At 36.7% G+C, this 24,308-nt stretch overlaps 1 protein-coding gene and 1 long non-coding RNA gene across 8 annotated transcripts in view; one reads left to right on the forward strand and one right to left on the reverse strand.

Moving 5' to 3' along the window:
• Nucleotides 1-24,308, reverse strand: part of LOC123321819 — a 93,791-nt gene that overhangs the window by 44,575 nt on the left and 24,908 nt on the right. The window lies entirely within an intron of this gene.
• LOC123321755 (agrin-like) overlaps nt 1-24,308 on the forward strand; it is an 86,419-nt gene that overhangs the window by 43,060 nt on the left and 19,051 nt on the right. For 4 of the 7 annotated variants that reach the window (XM_044909490.1, XM_044909491.1, XM_044909494.1 and 1 more), the window contains exons 3-4: nt 10,204-10,239; nt 16,383-16,592. In XM_044909490.1, the coding sequence (XP_044765425.1) occupies nt 10,204-10,239; nt 16,383-16,592 (246 nt within the window). Of the gene's footprint in view, nt 1-4,431; nt 5,027-10,203; nt 10,240-16,382; nt 16,593-23,451; nt 24,271-24,308 lie in introns of those variants that run through there. The other 3 variants (XM_044909495.1, XM_044909496.1, XM_044909497.1) reach the window with 2 other exon arrangements.

Below are 24,308 nucleotides of genomic sequence, written 5' to 3' on the forward strand. Positions count from 1 at the left end.
TGTTAGGTAGGCACGTTTGAACATGGAGGGATCAGTCGAAAACGATACGTGCTTTAAATCTACTTTTCATGAGATTCTGCAAGGAGCTATAGCTATTTTTTTTCTAACCCCATCCAAATAGTTCCAATGAACAATAAATAATAGAAGGAGTATTCATTAACCAAAAAGTGTATAAGAGATTCATCTGTACTAAAGTCCAGATGACTGACGGAAATAGTATTTGGCTGAAGGACGAGGAAATTTAAGACAATCAGAAGCCTTTTCAGAAAATTTCATTGTTTCCGAACAGAATTTCCAACTAACGGGATCAAACAAGAAATCTTCGAAATTAATACATTTTCGTCGAAGTCTTGAGAAAGAAAAAAAACTGAGACGCCTTGTTTTTTCAAGGTCGGTGCAGTTTCGAATATCCATTTTCGAACTTACAGTATTTTCTTCTCGGACTAAAATTCCTATTTATGATACTTCCTGTTATCTATCAATATTGGGAAGTAACGACCTTATATTCGGATTTCTTGTACGTTCCAAAGGAGCGGAAACATTTCTCCAGACTGCGAACTAATCATGCCATCGAAAACTCTCAAACATTTTCCTATATTAAGTTGTTTCCGAGAGGGGTGATTTCCGACACCGGATTGCTTTTAAATTCAATTTTGAAGAGTTCAACCAGCAACAATGGAAATTATGATTCTCAGGCACTTCAAACTTTTAACGTGCCTTTTATGAGAAGAGAAAACTTGGGTCATTGATATCCAGCTTCTGTTCAGAACTATGGTGAAGACAGTGAAGTTCTTCATTCTCCTGACTAAATAAAATAAGAATCGTGCACCGCAACCTACTTAATCACTCGAACAAATGTTTTTCGTAGATTCAATTTGAACTGGACGTTTCCTAAGAAATTTCGAAATTCCCTATCTAGCCTAAGATGGCATAAGAACAACCGCGATCATTATTTTTAGTGAAAATTTTTTGTATATTTGAATAATTTCTATCCCCAGCTTGATCTTCACCACCTTTATAGTATTTATCAATTACGTCACACACAACAAATATATTTATTTATCCGGGCATCATGCCGGAGATGAAAAACATATTTGCCAAGTTCTTGGCGAACAGGACGTGAGTTGGAACATACAGTGAATATCAAATAAGAAGTAGACTTCAGGAACACTTGGCAACAACCTGTCAGCCTCATTTTCCCCATGACCTTCCTAAAATGTTCCCTGTGGCTGCGATATGATGGGAATCGACAATTTTATGCTATCATTTTCTTTTCATATTTCCTTTTCTCTCTCGTGTGAAATCGGTAGCAGAAAATACGTATTATCCACTGGATTTGTGCGGAACTTCCATTTCAAAACGTTCCTCACCCAAGATAATAGTACTTTTCCCGAATATTTTCGAACAAAAGGTATTGATTTACAATAACCCTTCAAGCCAATATCGATAAACAACTAACATTAAGCTCAATGTTCTGTAGCCTTATATCCAACTGTCGATTTCCATTATTGCCCTTCCGCTAATTACTTGATTACGACTGTATGAATGTCCATTAATGAGGGTGCTTCGAGTTTAAAAATCAGATCTTCCGTAAAATTGCGCCAATCTATCAAAAGAGCATACACCACAATTAAGACTATTTCGGTAATGGCTGTCTGTCGAAATAAAAAAGATGTTCATTATATAATGGAGCTAAATCATGAAAATTTTCCATTTATTTTCTGGTGTCTGGACTACACACGGCCGACATGAAATATATCCGTTTGTTTCAGATGGATACCAATTCATAAACGCCCATATTTTTTATTCTACTGCCATTGTTCGCGTAATAAAAATGCGAACGATGATGGATGTCCTTATGGATAGCTGAAAATGACAAAAAATAAATAGTTATAGCAAATATGGGCCCATTTCGAATCGGCATAAATCCGGTTTTTCCAATGATCATTCGATTAGAAATTTGGGATAGTTTTCGGGAAATATAGAAATATTATTTGAATATATTGGCGTGAGTATTCATCTGAATCCGGTTCATGTAGTGAAGTGATATATCAGCAGCGATATTTTCGAACCAAGCTTTATGGTATTCTATAGTGCGATTCAAACGATTCGCGAATAAAATTCTATTCGCCAAATATTCCACGAATGTTGAACAAATAGCTTCACAACCAGCGAATAGTTTCGAATGTTATTTTATTCATATAATGGAAAATAAAAATGATCGATAATGAATGTTTCCAATCAAACTGGGAAGATCTTTCCAAGCCTTCATTAATTTTAAGTGCATGTCGTCCTCATTTCTGTTCCTTTGGAAATACGAAAATCGTTGGCGCATGGTACTCATTATAATGCAATATACTTGGCTATGAACTGAATTGAAAACAAAACTGAAGATAATGAGCATTTACTGAGCAACGGCTAAATACCACGATTTTCACAAGCATGAGTTTTTTAACCACGACACGTGTTTCACTATCGTAGTAGCATCTTCAGGTGGGAGAAGGAGAACTAAAAGTTTTGCTGTGGTCGAAAATATACGAATCCCTGATGTCCCGTTGAAAGTTCAACAATATATAAAACTTTTTCAAGTTCTAAACTAGGAGGCAAATGATTTCCTCCTAAGAGATTTTAATAAAAAACTTCTGTTCGAGATGGAGCTTAAGTTAATATGTTTGCAAATGCCCTGATCCAATTTTGATAACAGTTCCAAACCACCCTATCTCAAATTCAAATGACGTAGGGACAGCCGTACTTACGAGCTTTGACTGTAATGAAATTAGATAGCGGATATCGAGAACGCATGAATATGTTACGGCTATTCAAATTTTTAATTCATTTTTTTTTGTATATTTTCCACTGGAAGCTCCGAAAAATGTGCTAATCCATTCTCTGCTTCTACCGTCCGACCTCTCAGGAGCTCAGCAATTACAAGTTTATCTTCTGCTTGGGCTCTTGTTCCTAGGAACGAGAGCGTTAAGATAAGGTATGCCAAAATATCTATTATTTTCGAACAAAGATTGGTTGAGAGTCATTTCTGAAGAATTCGAAGTCAGAATATACTCTGTTGAAGATGATTTCATTGATTTCGATAAAGAGAAGTTGGAACTCAATTCGATAAGACGACTTTTGGTGTTCTTTATGAAATATGTAGTTATCCTGACCATCTCTGCTTGATTCATTTTCAATAATAATAAAAAACCAATTCTACTAGCCAGCGTGAATTTGATCGTTTTGTTGGTATTGGCAGAATTATATTCCTTGTTAGAACGAATTGAATGGATGAGTTTTTTCTAGAATTCCGTAAGGGAATCATATCTAAACCTTTGTTTACCTTGAAAGTCGTCTTCTGAATTGAATTTCCTAGGTGATACGTCAACCAGATCACCGAATCTGATTGATATTTCATAAAAAGGATTTCACTTCAATGCGGGTGAGGGTTTCGCAAGTGATCTCCTCAATATTCTCGTCTGCTTTCCCGACAATCCGACCGAAAATTAGAATGTAATCCCGTAACACCCCTTCTGCAGCTTATAGTTGAGCGTATGTTGGAAACGGTTATTTATGGTTCCCTTGAAATTGACTGAACCAAATTACAATGCAAACGAGGATCGGCGAGCATAGGCAGCATGAAGAGACTTTTCGATACTTAGACTTAGTTCAGTCAAATGTGGAATAAAATTTTCCTAGATTACGTTATTAACATATTACACGAATTAGTCGAAGGGCGCGAGGATATACGATGTTTTGTCGAAAAAAGTTTTCAAATACTAGCCATAACCATTAATTACAGCTTTGCTACTTAATCCTTATTGTCCACCAAAGTATTTTCATGAAAATTCCATTTTTGAAGCTCGAAATGGATAACCATGATTCCTAATTGAATGAAGAGTATTCTCCCATTTTACAAACACTAATTTCTGGAGTTTTATCCGATTCGAAGCCCCAGCTCTGGCGCATCAAACTTGGCGTGAGGTTGGCAAATTCGGTTTAGAGTAAACTGATTATATAGTGGTTGGTCATCGATTCATTTCCATCGAAGTTCATAACAAGATGAAACTGATAATCTTATTTTGAGAATAATAGAACTACGCCTCTGATTTGAGAGGAAACCACTGGGAATGGCGATTGGAAATATTACTGTTCGCAACCTTTCACGCCCCAATAATTTTGATTATTTACGAGGCTCAACAGGAGAATGTTTCCCAAATTCATAGCCAGACTTTGTTGTATAATATTTGATAATTCTCACGATGAAATATCTATGTAGCACTAGACTAGACTATTTTTCGATATTCCACGACAATATTCCACATGAATATACAACACTACATGAAAAAACACAACCAAGACAACTCAATCTACTTTCAAGCCAACAAATATCTAATATTCGAAGAATATTTCCAGTGGAAATAATTGGGCTATATGTTTCAGATTCGCTGGAGGAGGAAAGCTAAAATATAAAGGCAGTGAAATCGGCTGTGCAAACAAGAAAAGTGGTGCTCGATCTGAAAGAGACGTCATACAGGGCAGAATGAACAAATTAAAGAGGAAACGATACGCGATGAAATCGACCCTAAGACGATTCGAAAGACCAATCCCTAGCCCCTCCACGTAAAATGATATATAGCACGTAGGGGATAATGGAATTGTCGTTTAATAATTTCGTCTAAAATGCGTTACAAGCAGGAAACGTGCAGCAACGTGGTAGCTTCTTATAGAGTTTACGGTAACAGTGCGGAGCATCATGACGAAGACGGCTTCGTACCTGCAAGTAATGCCTATCAGAAAGTCATTAGAAACCCCCCAGACGATAATAAAGTATCGAAATCCTACAACGGTGTCCAAGCGAGGAGGACTATAGGTTCACAGTCGTGCGGATGGTGCTTAAGCCCCTCCTCATCTGCCACTACGCCCGTCGGAGACACTTGCTTCTTCTCATGGTGTCGCCCTACACTGCTGCTTCTCATCCTCATTCTCCTGATTATCACCTTCGTTCTTATATCTGGAGTATTACTCTACTATAACTGTACGTTTGACACGTAAGATGTATGTTGTGACCTTGTGCTCCTGTTGATTGTAGTAGTATATTTGTGTTAGATCTGCTTCCATTTGTTTAATTAGTGCCTCACTCCCTTTCTATATAAATATTTTATACAACTATTTTTATATATGGTACTTATCTCAAGCCAAACACGCCATTGCATTCAATCTACTCACAGAATGATTTATTCAAGCTAGAAAGGAACATGTTTCGATGATTATGTTATCCACCCACTTTTAACCCTCAAGAGAACAAAGCGACATGATATTATGTCAAGTATCAAAACAACTTATCAGGCAACATATCCTTCAAACAAAAATTGACGGTCGTAGAGGTTGAATTCAATACATTTCTATCCTGAGAATTGAATCAAATACATCGAACGAAAGGGTTTGAATCTCCAGAAGAAGAGTAGTATTTGGCAAGAGAAATAAGATAACAATTATATAGATTCAGAAGCCACAGTAATTTCTGTAGCGATTTTGATGAAACTTGGAACCCACCTTGATATGTTACCTATTAAATGCATTCCATCCAAGAAGAAATGAAGAAATTTTCATAGAAACACAACAGCATTAAATGTGACAAATATTTCTATCAGTACCCTTTTGAAATTAGTAGGGGGTGGATTCATTTAAGCTAGTTCCTAACGTAGTAAGTTTGCAAATCAAGAAAACATTTAGTCGCCATTTCAGACTTTATATGACACAACAGTCAAAGGATACGACTTCATACACCTCATGAAAATTTCATTCTGGGACTGTTTCATTCTCATCTGCAGACTTAGTTCAAACTAAATGCTGCATGCTGCATCAAAAAACTTCCCGCATTAGAGATATTGTGTAAGGTTCATTTTGCAAGAGTGAAATATGTTAAATTAAGCGTGGTCGAATACCACAGGTAAGGTATCTTCTTCGCTTCTCCTATTTTCCGAACTCACTACGGCGTTTAAAACGTTTCAAACCGGAACGTCTAATACATCTGCAGTTACTTCCATTCCCAACTTCCTGATGAACCCTTACCGCTAATAATTCCGACTTAATCGAGTAAAACATACATTCGGCGAACGCGAACTTGACAATTTTATGGAAAGTTCGGCTTTCCTAAATGCGGAAATCTCCACTTCTCTCCTGTCGGTTGAGGCGTTAAAGGAAGTATGTGGCATCCGGATTGTTAGGGTCTTCGTAACAAGATGAGAATAAATGAGTTTTCAGACGAGATGAAATTTCTCCTGGCCTTATAATTCGCTTTACTCGCACGAAAATCATAATATGATTGGGAGAACAACTATTCGTGATTTTTTCATTTATTTTTGGGTGGTCATTAAGTATCTGTTTCATATGGGGTGCCACATACAAATTGAATGAAATTGTTTAAGGGCATGGAACTGAAAATGTTTCAGTGAAAGGGGCACACAACACTGTGACGGATAACAGAGTTCTAAATTTAAATTCAATAGGAATTAGGATGAGCAGGATTTAATCGTCAGTAGAAATATATCATCACCACTGTCGGACACCACAATAAAGAGCGACTCTGAATCCTATGGAATAAAAGATCCGTTTTATCAATCGTAACAGATGCACACTTCAAATAAGCGTTCAAAAATTCTCGAAAAACAATATTTTCATTCCACACAAGCAGTCTCATTTGATGCTGTACAAGGTGCACTAGATTTTTCTTTAAAATTTTTACATTTGCACCGTATAAGTTGTGTGGAGAAAAACGATTGGTTCTTTGCTGCTATACAACCATCGTATGATTGCCAACTCCATTTGTGCCAAACACCCTATACATATATGGCAATAATCACACCATATTGAAATTTTTTTCATCGTATTGCAACGTCCACAGTCAGTATCTCCTTTCTTATACATAAATTCCCCTCTACATACAGTCTTGAGCTCTCTGATGAATAATGGTGCAGACGCAGAACACTGTCAGGTAATTCTAGAGAACGCCACCGTAGTCTCTGAAACTATGCCTCCTTCATTTGATGTTGATTTGTGCAGTTCAAATAGTTGGAAGAATTATTTTTGGAAACGTTGGAAGGTAAAGCACCATTTTTCGAGGATCACCTAGACAAATCTGTTGATTTTAAACATGATAATCCTCTCCCTCCATATTTATATCAGGAATTTATCGATCCACCGGTTAACGGCTGAGGCTCCCTGAAATATAGAACAGTTGGGAGAACTGCAGTTTCTCAATGCTCCAATTTTTCTTCTACTTCCTTCTCCCACGTTGGAACTCTGGAATTCAATTTTTTTCATATTTCAGCTTTATTATTCTTTCGACACTTCGCAGATTAATGTGAGAGCAGGAATCCGAGATCGGTTAATATTCCAAACTGAATTGGGCATTTATTCGCATCTGGTGTACACTAGGCGGGAGGTTTCTTGATGAATTGGAGGCCATTTCGAAGATGGGAATAATTGTACGGCTCCAAAGCCGAAAGGGTAAATAGTTGAGCAGAAAAAGTGAGAAACATGTCGATTTATTATTTCTCTCTCTTGATATCCTACATAATTCGCAAGTTTGATGCACTTATATGAACTTAGAGCAGATCATTGTTAGGATCTGGGATCTGGCGTATGGGTGGTTCGATAATATTTCGTCAGTTAAAAATAAGTTACACCAGTCTCAGAAAATCCAAATACTAAAAACTAGATTGTTTGGGAAAAACAAACCGATATTACTGACATTGACTATGTAAAGATTTTCTCATTTCTCGCTTTGCCCTCTTATATGACAACCAAACGCTCCAAACTTAACCCATTTAACACCAATTCGCGTTTCTGGTGGAAACGCATTAACCCTATTTGTTGATAATTCATTTCTCGATCGGTTATATCATTCGAAATCAATGACGAATACTGTGTGTGGATTGGAAAGCCAAGCACCAAATTCCGGTCGATTTATAAATGAAGACTAATCCAAACGTCGGAAAAGAGCAGGAATGATCGTTTGGGAACACGCCCCATCTGCATTTTGACGGGGCCGCTACAAATTACAAATGTAGATGTAATCTTTCAATCCCATAGGCTTTTTTTTCAAATCCCGGCATCAGAAAGCTGTAACATACGGGGAGATGTGCAGCACATTAGTGTCCATATGTTACCCCAGTGCCATTATATAGACATCACCGATAAATGCGATAAGGGTGATCGATGACTATAAACGCTTGATTACTTTTATCAGTAGCTCACTGTTTACACCCTCTTCGCACAATGCTAGCCGGGAAATTAATAGGGGGTTATTTATTGCTTGTTATGCAATATGCAGAGTGCACGTATGGCATAGTGTAAGTGGTTTGCTAAGTGTCTTGACAAACACCCTTTGCATGTGAATTTGCAATCGAACTATGTATTAATATTTAGGATGCTGAAAAAATCGATTGGAATGTGAGGTAGACTTATAGTTGTTTTAATCGACGATGTTAAGAGTGGGTTTGAGACGTAGGTTATTTCGTTTTTGTTTGAAGAAAGCCACTGCATGAACTACAGAGAGACTTTATTCACGAAGGAATCCATAGATAAGTTGTGCTTAGCGCTGATGAAAGAGAATTATTCAATAGCTCGATAGTCAGTTTACAAATTTGCATTAACATTAATAACGAATAACTGTTTTCCATAGATTTCTCGAAAAATTATGAATTCATCATTTCGGACTTGGAAGGGATACTTGATTTTTTGTCAATTGAATGTGGCGTGCATCATCCAACTCCATAAACTACTTCGACCTTGTCATTTTTGAGTTTCTATTAAAATATTCATAATCCAGCTAGTTGAAAAACAGTACGAAAATAATTTTGATGCATTTCAAATAGCTTGTCTATCCCGACAGATTAACCAACAGCTAAAATCCTGTTATAGATTTTCCACTGTTCCTTAATAATAAATCGATAACGAATTACCCCATAGCGATCAGATCCGCACGGATTTCACGTTAGCTATTTGACCCCAAATTTTTACTGCCTACCCCAGAATCGAATTCCCTTCGAATCAAGAAATATTTAGCTGTTAATTTCCAGAAAATCATTCGCACGATTTCTTCAGATTGATAGATAGTCCCATCGGAATCTAGCTATAAAATCGGATCAGTGAAACTGAATGGGAAAAGTTTTTACACTCAAGTACTGAACTTTTACTACTCACAGAATTTTATGAGTGTTTTTATTCATTCGAAGACAAAAAAGTCCTATTCATTTTCAAAGTTATTTCAGTGATTGAACTATTTCATCAAGTTTAAAATGGCCTAATATATTCATGCAGTTTTCTAAAAATTGTATTGGATTGTATGAAACAAAATACTTTTGTGGGTGTTTTGTGAAAATAGGTGCAAGTTTCAATTTCAGAGGAAGAAAGATGGAAACAGCGGAGGTTAATTTGTTTTTACAACCTCGCAACACTTGAAATTTAACTACAAATTCCAAAGATTTATTGCTTCATTTCTAAAATTTTTAAGGCGTTCGAATTTTTAACATTAGATGTAAGTCTAATCAGACTTTCGCAAATTTTTTTCTCTCGAAATATTTTGAATCGAGTAATGTTATTTTCATTTACCACTATCGCAGATCTGATACAAATGATAAAAAGTAAATTCGGCTTGAATAATGCTGTTAGAGAAGTGCAATTTTCAATCCAGAAAATGGATAAATCCCAGTGGATGCACCATTCATTCAGGAAATCGAAGTTTTACCTGGGCCGTGGAGTTAGTTTGGAGGGAATGTATTATGCACTGTCCTCAGAATAATTCAAGTCTCCCGGCTCTGTTTTCTTATTCCATTAGAAAATTGCCCAGGGGATGTATTATGAAAGTTGACCGAAAAAGTCAGACAGTAATCCTTTGTTCTCCTTTACCCATGCTTGCTGCACTTAATATTGTAGATACGAAAAAATCTGTGCAAATTTGGAGATATGGAATAGTGGTGTGAATTTATTTCTACTCGTAATGTATGAGTATACTAGAATAGAAGTTTAATTCAGCGCTAATGCGTGGAAATGTGGAAATCATTCAATTTTTCTTTCGCCATACCTATGCTGTACGTGGAAGCTTAATAAAACTATAACATTTGGTTGATTCGGATTAAAATTATTAGTGAATTCGGTATATAACAATGTTAATATGTGAAAATCATTAATTTTGTTTTCCTCTTCCAGATTTGATGCAAAAACCCAGTCTGCATTTCATTGAAGGTGAGTGAGATCTTCTTATCAATTACCGCCCCTAAAAAATCCCCAAAATAATAATATTCAGCGGAAAACACAGTCCGCTGAGGTAAGTGAAAGACCTAAGTCGTCAACCTAGCGCTCATAATTAAACCTGGATCGTTTGAAGAGATAACTTCGATATAATCTCGGTATTCATACCGCGAAAAAGGACCAAATCTCTTCTTGAACCTTGGCAGCACACAAGTGAACAACGGCGGCGGTTTTCACGTTAATGATTATGCTCTTACTTCATCCATGTTTACTCATCACTGAATTAACCATTTCGCGGGCGAAATGAATCCGTTGGGATGTTTTATAAGTTTACCGAACTTTTTGTCGTCTTAATTTAATAGATTGCGATACCTGCTCGGCTTCATTATATAAAGCGACAAAATTATACGGACAAACGGAATTTTTGAGCTCACAAGGGTAAAGGATGATCTAACCTCCTTCCATATAATAGCAAAAGAAATTTGAATAATTGAATTTGAAGAGTAACTATCCTCTATTTTTAACAACTCATTATTAGTTGGTTGATTATTTTTCGATATGAAAAACACCGGAACCGAAATATGCAGTACGGATGTGGAATTGGAAAGAATTAGCCAATGAAATAGTCATTAATGTCTCGTTTCAGTATTTACAATGGTGACTGAATCGGGAAGGGCTCACTGCTGCAGAAAATGGACGTAGATTCGGAAAATTAGAGACAGAATTAAATATTCGTTGATGAATTACACCCGAGAATGCTCGAAGCATAATAAATTTCTCATTAGGAGCCTTGAAATTACTCTGAGAAACTTTGAGACGTGGCACACTACTTGTTTATAACTTGTTACAGTATAATGTTCGGGTTATGTTGGGTTTTACGTGACAATTCCTATATTAATAGTCCGCAAGACGTAAGAAAATGGGTTATGAAATATTGCACTGGAAAGGTGAACATTTTCAAAAGCTAAACAAGCTGTATAAGTCAGAAACGTAACCGAAGTTGTTTTAAGATTATCGGTTCTCGGTGTTCAGTTAATTTGAATGCTCGAAAATCAGACATTCGCAATCAAATCATACAGAATTATTGAAAGTTTCATTTCGTCATTTTCTGTCGATGTGTCGATTTATATAACTCAATCTACAGCATTTTTCAGAGACAATCTACCGATTTGGCAGCGGCTCAGGAATCATTTATCTTCAAACAAATAACCAGGTAGTTGATTGAGTATTCCGGACTTTCATAAATGACATTTACTGTCACAATGTCGATTTACCAAGACGAAAATAAATATTTCCCGCAAGGGTCTAGAATTATGTCACCGACAAGGCTATTAACCTTTATTAATAGCAAGAACTTCATGAAAAGTCAATGCACTCTGTACGGTAATATATAATCTGCAGCCAGCCAACCCCTGAATTGGCCATGAAAACATTTGCATACAGCACTCCATTGCCAACAATCGTTCTCTAAAAAGAACTGATTAATGAGCCGTTTTTCAGGTGCCATCAAAGATCCTTTATCATCCCAACAGGCGCTTCCTTGTTTGAAAGTCACAAAGGGATGATACTAAATATTATTGATTCGCGATATTCGTTCGATGAGTACATTTGTAACGTACCAAAATTGTTTTATACGAAGGAAAATTATTGAAGATATGAGCTTCTTCTTTCCCTAGAAGGATTGACAAGGATTATTCGATTTGGTTAATTGGAAAACCTAACCCTTTTTCCGATTGATCTCAGCCTTCATGAAGGCAAAGTCAAATGTTCTTTATAGCACTTTTGGTTCAACTCTGTGAATATTTTTAATTGACAATGGATAGTTCACCATTCACCACTATTTTGTCAAGAAATATTATGGGATATTCAATCAAACTTTGATGCAATAAAGAGAAGGAGTTGTGTCGCAGATTTTTTAAAATCGAAAGTTTTTTGTTTGATTCCTTTCCAGAGCAATAAACTTTTGTTTGTAAAAAATTATTCACTCTATTTATTGAAATTTTCTCGAAAAACCAAAAGAGAAGCATAAAACGAAAGTGAAAGGCTGAACCCATGAAGAATAAAAAGGCACTTTTACGGTGCACAAATAGAAAAAAGCAATTATATTAATACACATGCCTGAAAGAAGATACTTATAATCAAATATATGACGTCTCAGGAAAAACACGCTACCCTTCATACTGTAACTAGCCATGAATGAATTATTCTTTTCCGCAATTTGCCCCTAGCCACCATTCCCACATTGCATATTCAAACAACATCGCACAACGTTAATTGAAGAAAAATAAGCTGGATGGTGGGAAAAACGTCTAATCACACTCCAGGTTTTTTGTGTACGCAGAATCTTCGTTCGAAGGAAAACATTCATTCTCATCTCTTTCGGAGTATTGTTCATGGTCTTCATAAATAATTGTAACATGTTACTATGTGTCCACCCTCGACTCATTCAATGATTCTAAATAACAGAAAATTTAAGAATTCTTTATCGTTTGATGTAAACTAACTGACCGAAGAATGCAATATCGAATACAGTTTTGTTTCAAAACCATGAGGAGGAATGGTAATGAAACCTCTTAATATTATACTAATACATGCTAGTTTCCACGTAATTCCATATATACGAATCATTTTCAACGAACATAAGTTTTCATTATTGGGTTTTCGAAGCAAATTAATTTTCCTTATTTCCACACACAATAGGCGGTAGAGGTTATCCACATAATTCACTAACATTGGTGCGTTAATTTGTTTATGCGTTCGCAATGTTGCCTGGGTTTAAATGTTTAGAGGTTGTAGGATATTCGTCATATTTGACATATTGTTTTTCTATATTTAATTTTCTTCTTAATACTATTAATAATGTTGATCAAACGGTCGATTTCGAAATGCAGATGGTTATCAGCTGTCTGGGTCATAATATATTATGTATCTATTCAATTTTTTCACGCACAGAAGGAACTTTCAATAAGAAAGAATTTGGGAGCGCGTTGTTTTTTCATATAGCCGTGGTTTGAGGTGATATCTTCATGAGATTGTTCAAGTGAAATGAATAGCTATCCTTCTCTAAACGCAAAAAGCACTAAACGAGTTTTTGAGATTAATCCATGAGTTTACTTTGTGTCCAGCTACTGTGGACGGAGGATAAACTTTGCCGTGTTCCACTGAAATACTTCATAGTTGTTCTGGTGCAAAATCGAGAGAATTATGTAATAACTGGTTAGTTGCGGGTATGAAAGCGTTTTCTCTGAATTTCATTCCGATAAAGGAACGTCAGACCTAGAAATGCCCTCAAAATTTTCAGTGAATTCATAACGAGAGTTGAAGACCTGAAAGAACAATCGAAATAATTCGTTTTATTTTTTCTGTGAAGAAATCGAATTCATTTTGGGAAATCATTAATGAAAAGGCATAATGATCCAGTTTATTTTTTCGATATTAAGCTGAAAACGCATTCAGACCAACTAACGATTTAAAATTCTTATTTTTACGATTACACCTCTCACTAATTCTTAAGTTCACAACTGAAATCATGATAAGGAAAATATGATAACATTGAAGTATATCAGAAGAAGCCAACAAAACCAAACATTCGCTTCACAGTCGTAAGATCAAATAATCCGTGTGTCAATCTTGCTGAATGATCCGGACCCGTCTTAAAAAAATGCCAAGGGACATTTTTCCACGGAAGAACCGTTTCCTACACCAGTTTGTCGCAAAAACAGGTGTTCGACCATCCCCTACAACTCCGTTACGTGCCTCACTCCTAAAGTTAGAGATTCTCAGTTATATATAATACTCCAGAGTATAGACCTTTCTAACTTACTGTAGCTGGTTATATGGGGACTGCCTGCGTCATTATATTAACAACCAACAATTAGAGTGGGTAACATTGTACAATCCTTTTTTTTTCCTGCAAACTTCAATTTATCCAAATAAACCCCACCTACTGAAATTGCTCTATAGTAATCCAAATGGTGTCACCAGGACCTTTCACGAGCACCTTTCATTCCTCCTCTCTCTATCCCTTTGCGTCCGACTTATTATCCAGTTATTAAATATGATATGCCTGTTTGTTTTTCATCTGTCCATTCCGGTGGCATAGCGGTGTCGAAATGATATAAAAAAGGGTTGGCAGACGGACCGTAAGGGCGTCGTAAAAATTTATGTTTCTTCGGTGCTCTGAATGTTGGACCCCAGAAAAAATTATTTTCCCAACACCTTCCAGAACACAAATTCGATCAGAATGAAAACTAGTGCATTCTGTAGTTCTTTCCTTCTCAGCTGGACCGACAGAATTGATTTTGATTACGAAATCTTCATCGATAATCTCAACCAATTCGTTTGAGATCATTTTCGTCTCATAACGCCCTTGTTCCTATGAGGAACGCAAAAAAGGATCTTATTGTTTTTCCTTTCTAAAGCGGCGCCCATGTTGACGCCTCCTCACTTTTAATTTAGCGATTTAGTCGCTTCGCTATATTTTGAAGTATGCTCCATTTACTGTAAGATATCCAATCGTGGACCTGGAATTCTCAAGTGCACCTTTTATGTCAGAATAACAACCCCCTTTCCTAGGGGGATGGACTGGTTGAAATATCCACCTTCCCTTGTGGCACAGAGTCATCGGTGAACAGAAAAGATCCTGCAGGCACAAGAGCCTGTTTGGTGCAAATCATAGATCTCACCAATTACCTTGCAAGACAAAGTACAAGAAACAACCTAGTTTCGATGATGATTCTTAAGGATTCTACTAAAATGGAAAATCTAAATTTCGATGCATCAAATTGGAATAATATTGTTGATCATCCAGATACTCATGAAAGTAGTCCACCTCGTTCATTTTTCATTTACTCTGATGAAAGTTAATGGGGTCTCTGTTGGCCAGCCCGAATCGATTGTATGCAGCATAAAACCTTCTGCAGGGATAGCAGAAAACATCGGAGTCAGTTTTCAGGTGGCCAATTGCCTCCTTTCGCCACTTTGGCACAATATGTTCCGTCTGAATATAAAGGTTTTCCTCTCCACAGCACCATAATAACACCAACAAGTGGATACAGCGGAGTTCAAAGTATAAGCAACACGCCGAATATCTTTTATGTCGCTGTTTGGAACCCCTGACCGCATATTTCCGATATTTTTATGTCCGAAACTTTAAACTTTCCCCGCTTGAGCATTCCCAGATCTAATTTCGACGCCGGGATAGAGAATTCGGCGTAGAATTTTCAACCCATATATATTGTCCCATACCGCACCATAGATCCTCTGTTATCACTCCACGAGGTGGTAGATATTGAATTCGTATATCAAACTGTGAAACATTAATCCGGGACAGCTTGCACATATTGTGTATGAAGGTTTTAAATGACAAACGAATTCTTTCCCTTCGACCTAAGTCTTTATTAGGTTCACATACTATGAGTGAACATGAGAAGGCATGTTAATATATGCAGTTTATATCTAGTGATGCATATTGTCTCTGTCAAATTGATAGTTTCATCAATAGGACAACCTTTCGAAGGATGGAATAAATGGCAAATTTCAAATAACTGAAGGCAAATTGAAAATGCCCTGTTCGTTATTGAAAAAAATGTTTACTGAGAATGAGAATAAGGGCTTTTATGATAAGTTTTCGGCGCATCCGATTCATATAGCCTATCGTACTTTTTCCATTATACACTTTCGTTTATTGCAGTGTTCCATTTAACATCCTTCCCTCATCACTTCATTTTACTGTTCGAGCCAGTCGGTTCAGCGTTTATCTTTCTTATCCCGATTCCCTTTTTCGGGAAAGCCGTGCCTCGTATCTTTCCGAATTGAAGCTTTTACTTGATATATCGTTTTTCTCTATTCACCAGTCAGAGCCGGACCTTGAATAGAACTTAAGATGTGATTATACAGAAGTTGTTCCGATTTTTTCAATGTCTATGGCACTAGCTGCCATTCGAGTGAAAAGAAGCAAATCGTTTCGGCTGAGAGAGGGACAATTCATTGTTTTTCCGCCAAGATTCGATTTTTTTCGAACTGATGGAACTTTACACGTTCCTATCTATAGCTGGAATTCAAAGCCAGAGTTATAAAGACGTTGACTGAAGCAAAATTTCTCTGTAAAAACTTTTGAACTTTTTTTTTATTTGCAGAACCTTGTGAGAAAACTTTTTGCGCATGGGGTGCCCACTGTATAACAGGAATAGATGGAAGAGCTTTGTGCCAATGTCCAACAGAATGCCGGAAAGAGGAAGCTCCAGTCTGTGGATCTGATGGAAAAACGTACCAGAATCACTGTGAACTGAAGGTGGCTTCTTGCAAGGCCAGGCGGAACACCCACGTAAAATACCAAGGAAAATGTGGTATGTTCCAATGTGAATTAACAAGAAAAAATCTTGAAATTTTGATTAAAATGGATTGAAATATCGTGTATCTCCTCCAAATAAAGAAATGTTAGTTTCCGTCTCTGGATTGGTCTTATCTCTTGAAAGAGAAGAGAAGAAGGGGAGAATGATCAAAATGAAAATATTATTCATATTATTAGTCAAATTGTCAAGCGAAATAGGTACTTTCCAAAGGATTTGAAAGTGCCTAGTAGTTATTCCTTCACATGTTCATCTTATACAAAACGAATTCATGAACCTCGAATTTCAAACTTTGTGAATCATATTCCGATGATGACCTGAGACTTTTTCATTAAAACTGGTTTTCGGAAAGGCACCAGGATCTGAACGATACCAAATCCTTTCAGTTTATTTCAAATTCATGTTTAATCTCTTTCGTCCATAGTTCAATCAACTAGAAATCCGAGGCATGTCTGAACTATAAACTATTCTGCTATCCTGGACAAATTGGTAATCCACGAATGGCCAATTTGATCTGGGTTAGCCATAGACGTAGGTCAAAGCTTATACTGGATGAGATTACATATATAGAGAGATGGGAATTTTCATTGATTCATACTGTTTTTATCGTACTGCAATCCTCTTCCTTGATTAGAATTTTAAGGATATAAGTGGATATGACCTCTAATTTGAAAATAACGAGTTTGTAGTTTCGATTGGAATTTCGTCGTCAAATTCATGAATGAATCTAAAAAAAACGTTAGAAAGGAAAGATCCGTCTTTTTCAGATAGAAATCGATAGCAATTTTTCATTATTATGAAAAATACACAATAACATTTACATTGAAATCAGAACACTCTCAGGCATTTAACGTTGGGCAGTGCGGTGCAGATGCCCATGGTTCTTTCTTTTCTATTCTCTATAAAAGTGAACCCCTTTAGGCATCACTCAAAATCAATTTTAAAAAATTCCGAACTTTTAGTTGATATGGAAGTGTAGCGGTCAAACAACATCTACGCCAATGATATGGAAATACGTCTGTTAGAACACCGCCATAGATTTCCTGTAATTAATCGATCTCTCTAGATTCGTGTTAGTTTGCACTCCTTGAGCAGACTGAATATTGCGAATGCAATATCATCAAGATTGATGACAGAATTATCTTTATGCGAAGAAACTATGGACTAAAAATCATCAGGGGAGGTTGAGTGTCCGAAAGCATAAATTTCCACGGATTCACGAACCAAAGAGCCGATTATTTTAGTTTTTTACTGAAGTCAAGCAACACGCTTTTGTTCCTATAATGAGTACGGAAAACCAAATGATTTCCATCGAAACTTCTCGTTTTCAAATCGTGTTTAGTCAGAGAATAATCTAAAACTGTATCATTTAGATTAAGCAAGATAGAAACAGCAACAAATTAACTAATACTAGTCGGGAAAAGTGAGGGTATTTCATGTTCCCTAATATTCTCATCAAATGAGTTGGGGGCAACCGAATCTAAGCAAATTCACTTGAGTAAATTTAAATCCGAATCTAACTAAAAATCAATTAAACACCCTTCCTCCTGAATCCGGGTCCCCTGAAGAGTTTGCAAAGTTTTCGGGAACTTCTGCCGAACGAACATAAATAAAACATTTTTGATGTTTTCTAGTGAAGTTTTCTATTCGGCTTTCACGTTCGAGCACATGCTTCTTTATTATTTTCCTGACTGGAAAAGCCGATTACGTTGTCAGATATGACTGGTGAATAGATTGGGGACCTCTCGAGTGATCTCAGTTTTTGGTAAGCCGAAAATACGCAAGGGCTCAAGTTAAACTTGATTCAGATCGTCCGCGTGAAAAGTATACTTATTCAAGAAACTTTTGTGATGTCTGAATGGAGGCGGGCGGCTAAATGAATTCGCCATCACGGATCATTCACAGCACGAAAAAAACTAACTAGTGGCCAAGTGAGTGCTTGTGTCTGTTTGGATTATTTTACGTTTTCTTTATGTTTTTTATCTGCATGCCACCAACGAAATTTCAGTGAAAGGGACGTTTAAAATGGCGAAACTCTTTTCTCGATAAGCCTAATTCCATACATCCAAGAAAAATTTTTTTGCCCGGAATGATTTTTTTCCATCACAGCAGAAACAATTTTAATTATACTCTACTCCATGCAAAATGCCAGATTATTTTATTCCACACCTCTCGGCCGTGAAAATGAAAGCAGTCCATTTTGTCGGATTAATTATTTTGTTTTCGTTCAGCGGGAAAACCAATTCCATTTCACGCTGGTAAACTTTTTTTACATTCAATCATTGAAAATGTCAATAACCCATTTGACTCTGATTATACCGTCAAGTTGTAAAAATAAAATGTATTCCGATAGATCCAAGAAAAATGAGGAGACATTTTGTGAGGATCGCCATATGCCCAGTAGATTGGTCAAATTTTTTGGTGCAAATTAGTTATAAGTAACGCTGCATAAGCCGACTCATAGCACCAAGCATACGAAATTAAGAATATGACGCCTATGAAGCTTGACGCCGTGGAAAAGACATCGTTATCAAATCTGCTAAGCATATTTCACCTTTCATATGATTTAAATGTGATTTTCTTCAAATTCGTGTATCCCTAGTCAAACATTCACAAATGTGATGTGAACCAATTCCATACGAGTGAAACGGAAAGAAAAATTATGATGGATCACTAGAGTCATCCAAAGTAGAGCGGCCATTACGATGAAAAGTAGATGAAGCTTTTTCACGAAGGCAAAAACATTCGTCCTGTTCAACGAATTTATGTAGCCTTTCTATTCGGGGATTTTCGCCCTAGAATTGGAGGAAGTTCCAATTCTACAGACGCATTTAAAGTCTATCTTCATTTGAAATGGCTGTTTCCATGATGAAATCTATATCGGGAATTTGACGTGGAAACTATTTATCTTTCGCGTCCTTCAGGGAGGTACTAGAAAGAAACCAAACCTATTTCAAAAACAATCCAGTCACGTATGCTCAACTTTCGAATTTCCGACATTATTGAGAATACAAAGAGGAAAAGGTCTACAGGGCTGATGATGCGCATCTTTCTTTAAACATCCAGTTGATGTAAAAAGCATGGCTTACTTTTCCAATTCTGATCGATTTTGATTATTTATCGTGTCTGTGTTGATCGAGTCGATTTAACATTTGGTGGAAAATTGTCTTTTAAAATCAATGCTACCCTCTTCCTTCCGCACACCGAAAGATGGAGAATCATAAGCGGCCTTTGTATACATTATTCATAATCGTATAACAAGAAATTGAACGGTTCAACTATTTCCCTTGAAACCCACAATCGGTTAAGCGAAAGGAATTATCATTTCCAACTTCTTCGAGACCTCTTACTCAAATGGGGGAATAATTCAGCGGTATATATTATAATGGCGTTCAATTTTCGTAAACGAAGAAAAAAGTGTGTAATTTTTTATCCTTTGTAGATACATATGGATGCAAGACGTTGAGTTATTTAGGTAAAATATATAATGCTCTGTTTTGGGTTTCCGGGGATCACCTCGGTGACGAACTCCAAACATAAGAACAGTATTCCAGTCCTGGCCTGATTTGAATTTGAATACAAGAAAAATCTAACCCGGATTGAATTATTTCCTGGAACCTTGAATAGATATATCAGACTATTATTTTTCCGATGATTGAAAAATATTTTGCTTGCTTTCAAATTTAAAATTACGAACACGGGAGAAGTTTCTGATGGATAATCGTATCTGACGATAACTAGTGACAACTCAATATTCGTAGAGATTAAAGCAACATTTCTATTACGTTTTTCATTTTACGAGAGGAACATTTTTGTCTATGTATTGGAGTTGCAGTTGTTCAGCTTCAATACGTGCCTTTGCGGTTCGACTATCATTCCACAAATTAAGGCTTCTTTTTCCGACAACAATAGGATACTATAAAGTAGATTTCGCTCGACTGAAAACCGCTATCGAATGATTAGTAAAACCTTGTACAAAGTGAAATATGATGAACCTTTAGGTCTCCTAGTTCGAGGTTCGAGGAAAGCGTCCTAGTCGTGGCGCACAAAATCTAATCAGACTTGTTCTATGTGTTGAATTAGGGTAGTCTTTATGAGACTAAAACCTTGCCTGGACTGAAATACTATTCTAATTTTTGTAGTTCGCCACAAAGTACCTATTCTTCAGAAGATTTGAAGGCAATTTAAGACGAAGTATATCCGAATTTCATTGTTTCCGAGCAAATTGTGAAAACACATGAACCACTGAACTCGAATTGGAAGAGTATGATGAAATGGAAGTGTATATCTTTCTAGACAAAACAATAATCAGTGGGAATTTTATTTATTCATATCGATCTAATTTCGCCTACAAGGTTTTGAATAAAACAATAATATATCAAAACCCGTAGTGAGGAGGAATGCACGCATATGGAGCATTATCATATTCAGAAATGGGTTATAATGCTGAATTTATGCCTAAGATCAAGTGACACGCACGCAGAGGTGACTCTGACAAATTACTATGGGGAACAAACCCACTCAGGAAAGGCTGTCGAGATTTTTGTTTACATTTTCTGTTTATGCCTGATACTGACGGAATATTTCAACGCGATGTCTCTTCTACTACTGAATAGGATTTTCATCTCATTTATAATGTGGACGTGGGGATGTTTTCTGATTGTTAGAGAAGCGCGATTAAATAGTTTGAAGATTAGCGTTAAAAGATGAGCCTTATCAGAAAATGACTGAATGTCCGAATTGAACTCTGATATAACGATAATTATTTCGGTTAGAGAATGCCAAAAAAATCGTTAACTCTTTTCCTGAAGTAAGCCCCGCTTTGATCATCATGTGGGGTACGGAAATAGGGATCAAATTACCGTCGGTATTTGCGGAATACTGTATAGGCAAAAACCTATCGACGCGACAGCTCAAATGTCATCGCATCAGATAGACGGAACATTTCCTACATATAGAATTAATTGGACGGAAACATTCGCAACATTGAATAAAGCACGGAGATAAACGTTATTCACCCCTAGGGACATTATAGCTAAACAATTTAACCAACATAGAGCATATAGTGTGGTAAAAACAGAATACATAGTGTGTACTGGTTCATAAGAAGAGATCGTAGTATCTATGGGATTTTGTTGAGGGAGCGAACACTGTTACTTGGATTTCTTCCTTTGTATATTGCAATAAGTGAATGAATGCAGCATATTTCCAAATATAGAAAAAATTTACTAAAAGAGTTTCCCCATTGAGAAAAAACACAAGTATATATCCATAAAGGATACTTTCATAGGCTATTTTTAGGCAGAGCGAGATCGTTCACTGTGTTCAGTGTCATTTCCTTGGGTACCGGGTTTGCAAAATCATATGGACCGAAATTGAAAATAAAAGGCGGTCGGTGTAGATCTCAGATAAAGATTCAATCACATTGGGAGAATGAAGGTTTTCAATGTTAAGACTAGTCGTGCATATAAATTTCCAAATGAACTGAAAACTACAATATGGGACATTATTCGAGCCTCACTGCTTCTGTTTCAGCCTCTAAAAAGGCTGAACGGAAAGGATTCCTATGAATATAAAGCCGGCAGCAGTTCATTCCTGGAACACATCGAATGAAAAATGATTATTTCTTCTTTCGAATATATGGAATGGAATTCCAGAGATATTATGCCATATAAAAGGGAGAAACTTCCAGATTCATACTGTCAAATTTACTTATGTGGTACTTTTGAAGTTTCGTCGATGGAAAAATATAAAACGCTACAAATTTCACACATAATTCCTACAATTTCGAAAATTATCGGCCAATTTTCACTTTCTTTAAACGTTCGACCCTCCAACATATCAACTAACCCAATTAATCACAGCGCCACCCTTACAGGTGTACATTTAAGTGTCAAAAGTGTGATATATAGTGTAACACAAAAGTCTAAACTCCATCACTTGAAACTTGTTGAGCAGTAGAAGGGGTTATTAATCATTATCAGGACCAAGATTCTGGGATATACAAGCAAAAATGCATTACTTTTCCAAGAAAAATGCCATGGATTATCGTGGAGGCCTACTCGAGTCCAAAAAATCTTTCAGATCTCAGTTGGGGATTTGTCATCAACCTATTCGATTTAAAGATGGGTAATCGACGTAGCATAGTGATTTCGTACTATGAGAAGTCAGCAATGTCATCTGGAGCAATTGTAGTTCTCTGCTGACGCTATATTTAGAGATATCACATCGTGTTAACAGATCGCTTACTGGGTTAGGCCAGCAATCAGAGCACGCTCGAGCGGAAGAACATCGCAGACGCAACGGCGCAATCGCAGACAAAGAAAAATAAAAATTCTAGTGCTGGAAACGAGAAATCTCATTACATATTTCTGAATCTAACCAGAACAACTTCAATATTAAAGGAATCGATTCCTCTTCAGACAGTAAAAGGCAACACGTCTATGTCTAACTTGAAATCAATCCTTAATTTCCCCGAATTTCAATCCCGTACGCATCGAGGTGGATCACTAAATCGTCTACGAATGAAAAAATCCAATGTTTACCTAGGACCGAATATCTCCCGCATCCACAAACTTCCTTAATTTCCCCTTTGAGCTGCTGAGGGTAACTCAAATTCGTCTTAAGCCAATGCAAACACCGGGTCCCCTTCTTCACCTCCATTTGTAACGCATTTGACCTTTTACATGGTGTCAAAATTTGCGGCAATCCGTTGGTGTTCAATTTGAATTTCTTTGGCGAGTTCAACAAAACTTAAAATCAATATGGCGCCTGCTCAGCTGCTCTGAGGTCACCCTACGTGATCGGTCCATGGTTTCGTCAGTAAAGTTCAAACGCGGGATCTGAGCACGTGTTCGCTGCATTTCGGAGACGTTCGTCAGTTTCCGCTGCCACGTTTCTATACAAAAATGTGATTTTGCGTATATTCCTCTGCTGTTCAATCCCGACAATAATCCATCCGCCTTTCTCATTTCACAGAAATCGTCAACTAGAAGGTAGAGGTGTCAGCAAGTTTCAATTTAACATAAAGGGGTACTTCTTGCGAAAACTTTCCTGAGCTCCAAACATATCGCAATGTTTATCCTAGATTCGTTCTGCATTCAATGAAGAAAAATCTTCCAAATCATGTGCAAGAGTTTTTCGTGTCCTGAGTCGACTTCCGATATGCTCGGAAAAAACTCCGTCGTCAACAAGATCGAATTACATCGGCAACGATGATAGACAGACATTTGACGATGATAGAACATCCCAATTCAACATACTTTTTACTCAGATGGAGCCTTTCATTTCTCAAGTTTGAACGTCGCAACAATTCCATAATACTTTCATTTTTCTGCAGCTGAAAAACACATTTCTGCTAACAATCATATTCCTTGGATTAGCAGTTAGGAGTAACATCACATTCCATGAAAAATTGAAATATTTTGTAAACATGTTCTTTACTTGCTGACATTAACTGCCTTCTTCAATGTTAATTCTAACATCAATGAACTCCCACTGTAATTCAAGAAACGCTTAGGCTTGTTCACAGAAGTTCGTAGTCAAATATTTTTCTATTTTGTGTAACATGATATATTTTTAATGGAAATGTCGGTTGATGTGCAATATTTCATATTAGCAATCTTTATTTTTAATCATCACAAGAATTGCCTGGGCTGCTATGTTTTTCCGAAAGGTAAGCTACTCATCGAAAAATTTTCACCCAGGTCTCAA

Source organism: Coccinella septempunctata, chromosome X, assembly GCF_907165205.1.
Source record: "Coccinella septempunctata chromosome X, icCocSept1.1, whole genome shotgun sequence".
Taxonomy (NCBI): Eukaryota; Metazoa; Arthropoda; class Insecta; order Coleoptera; family Coccinellidae; genus Coccinella; species Coccinella septempunctata.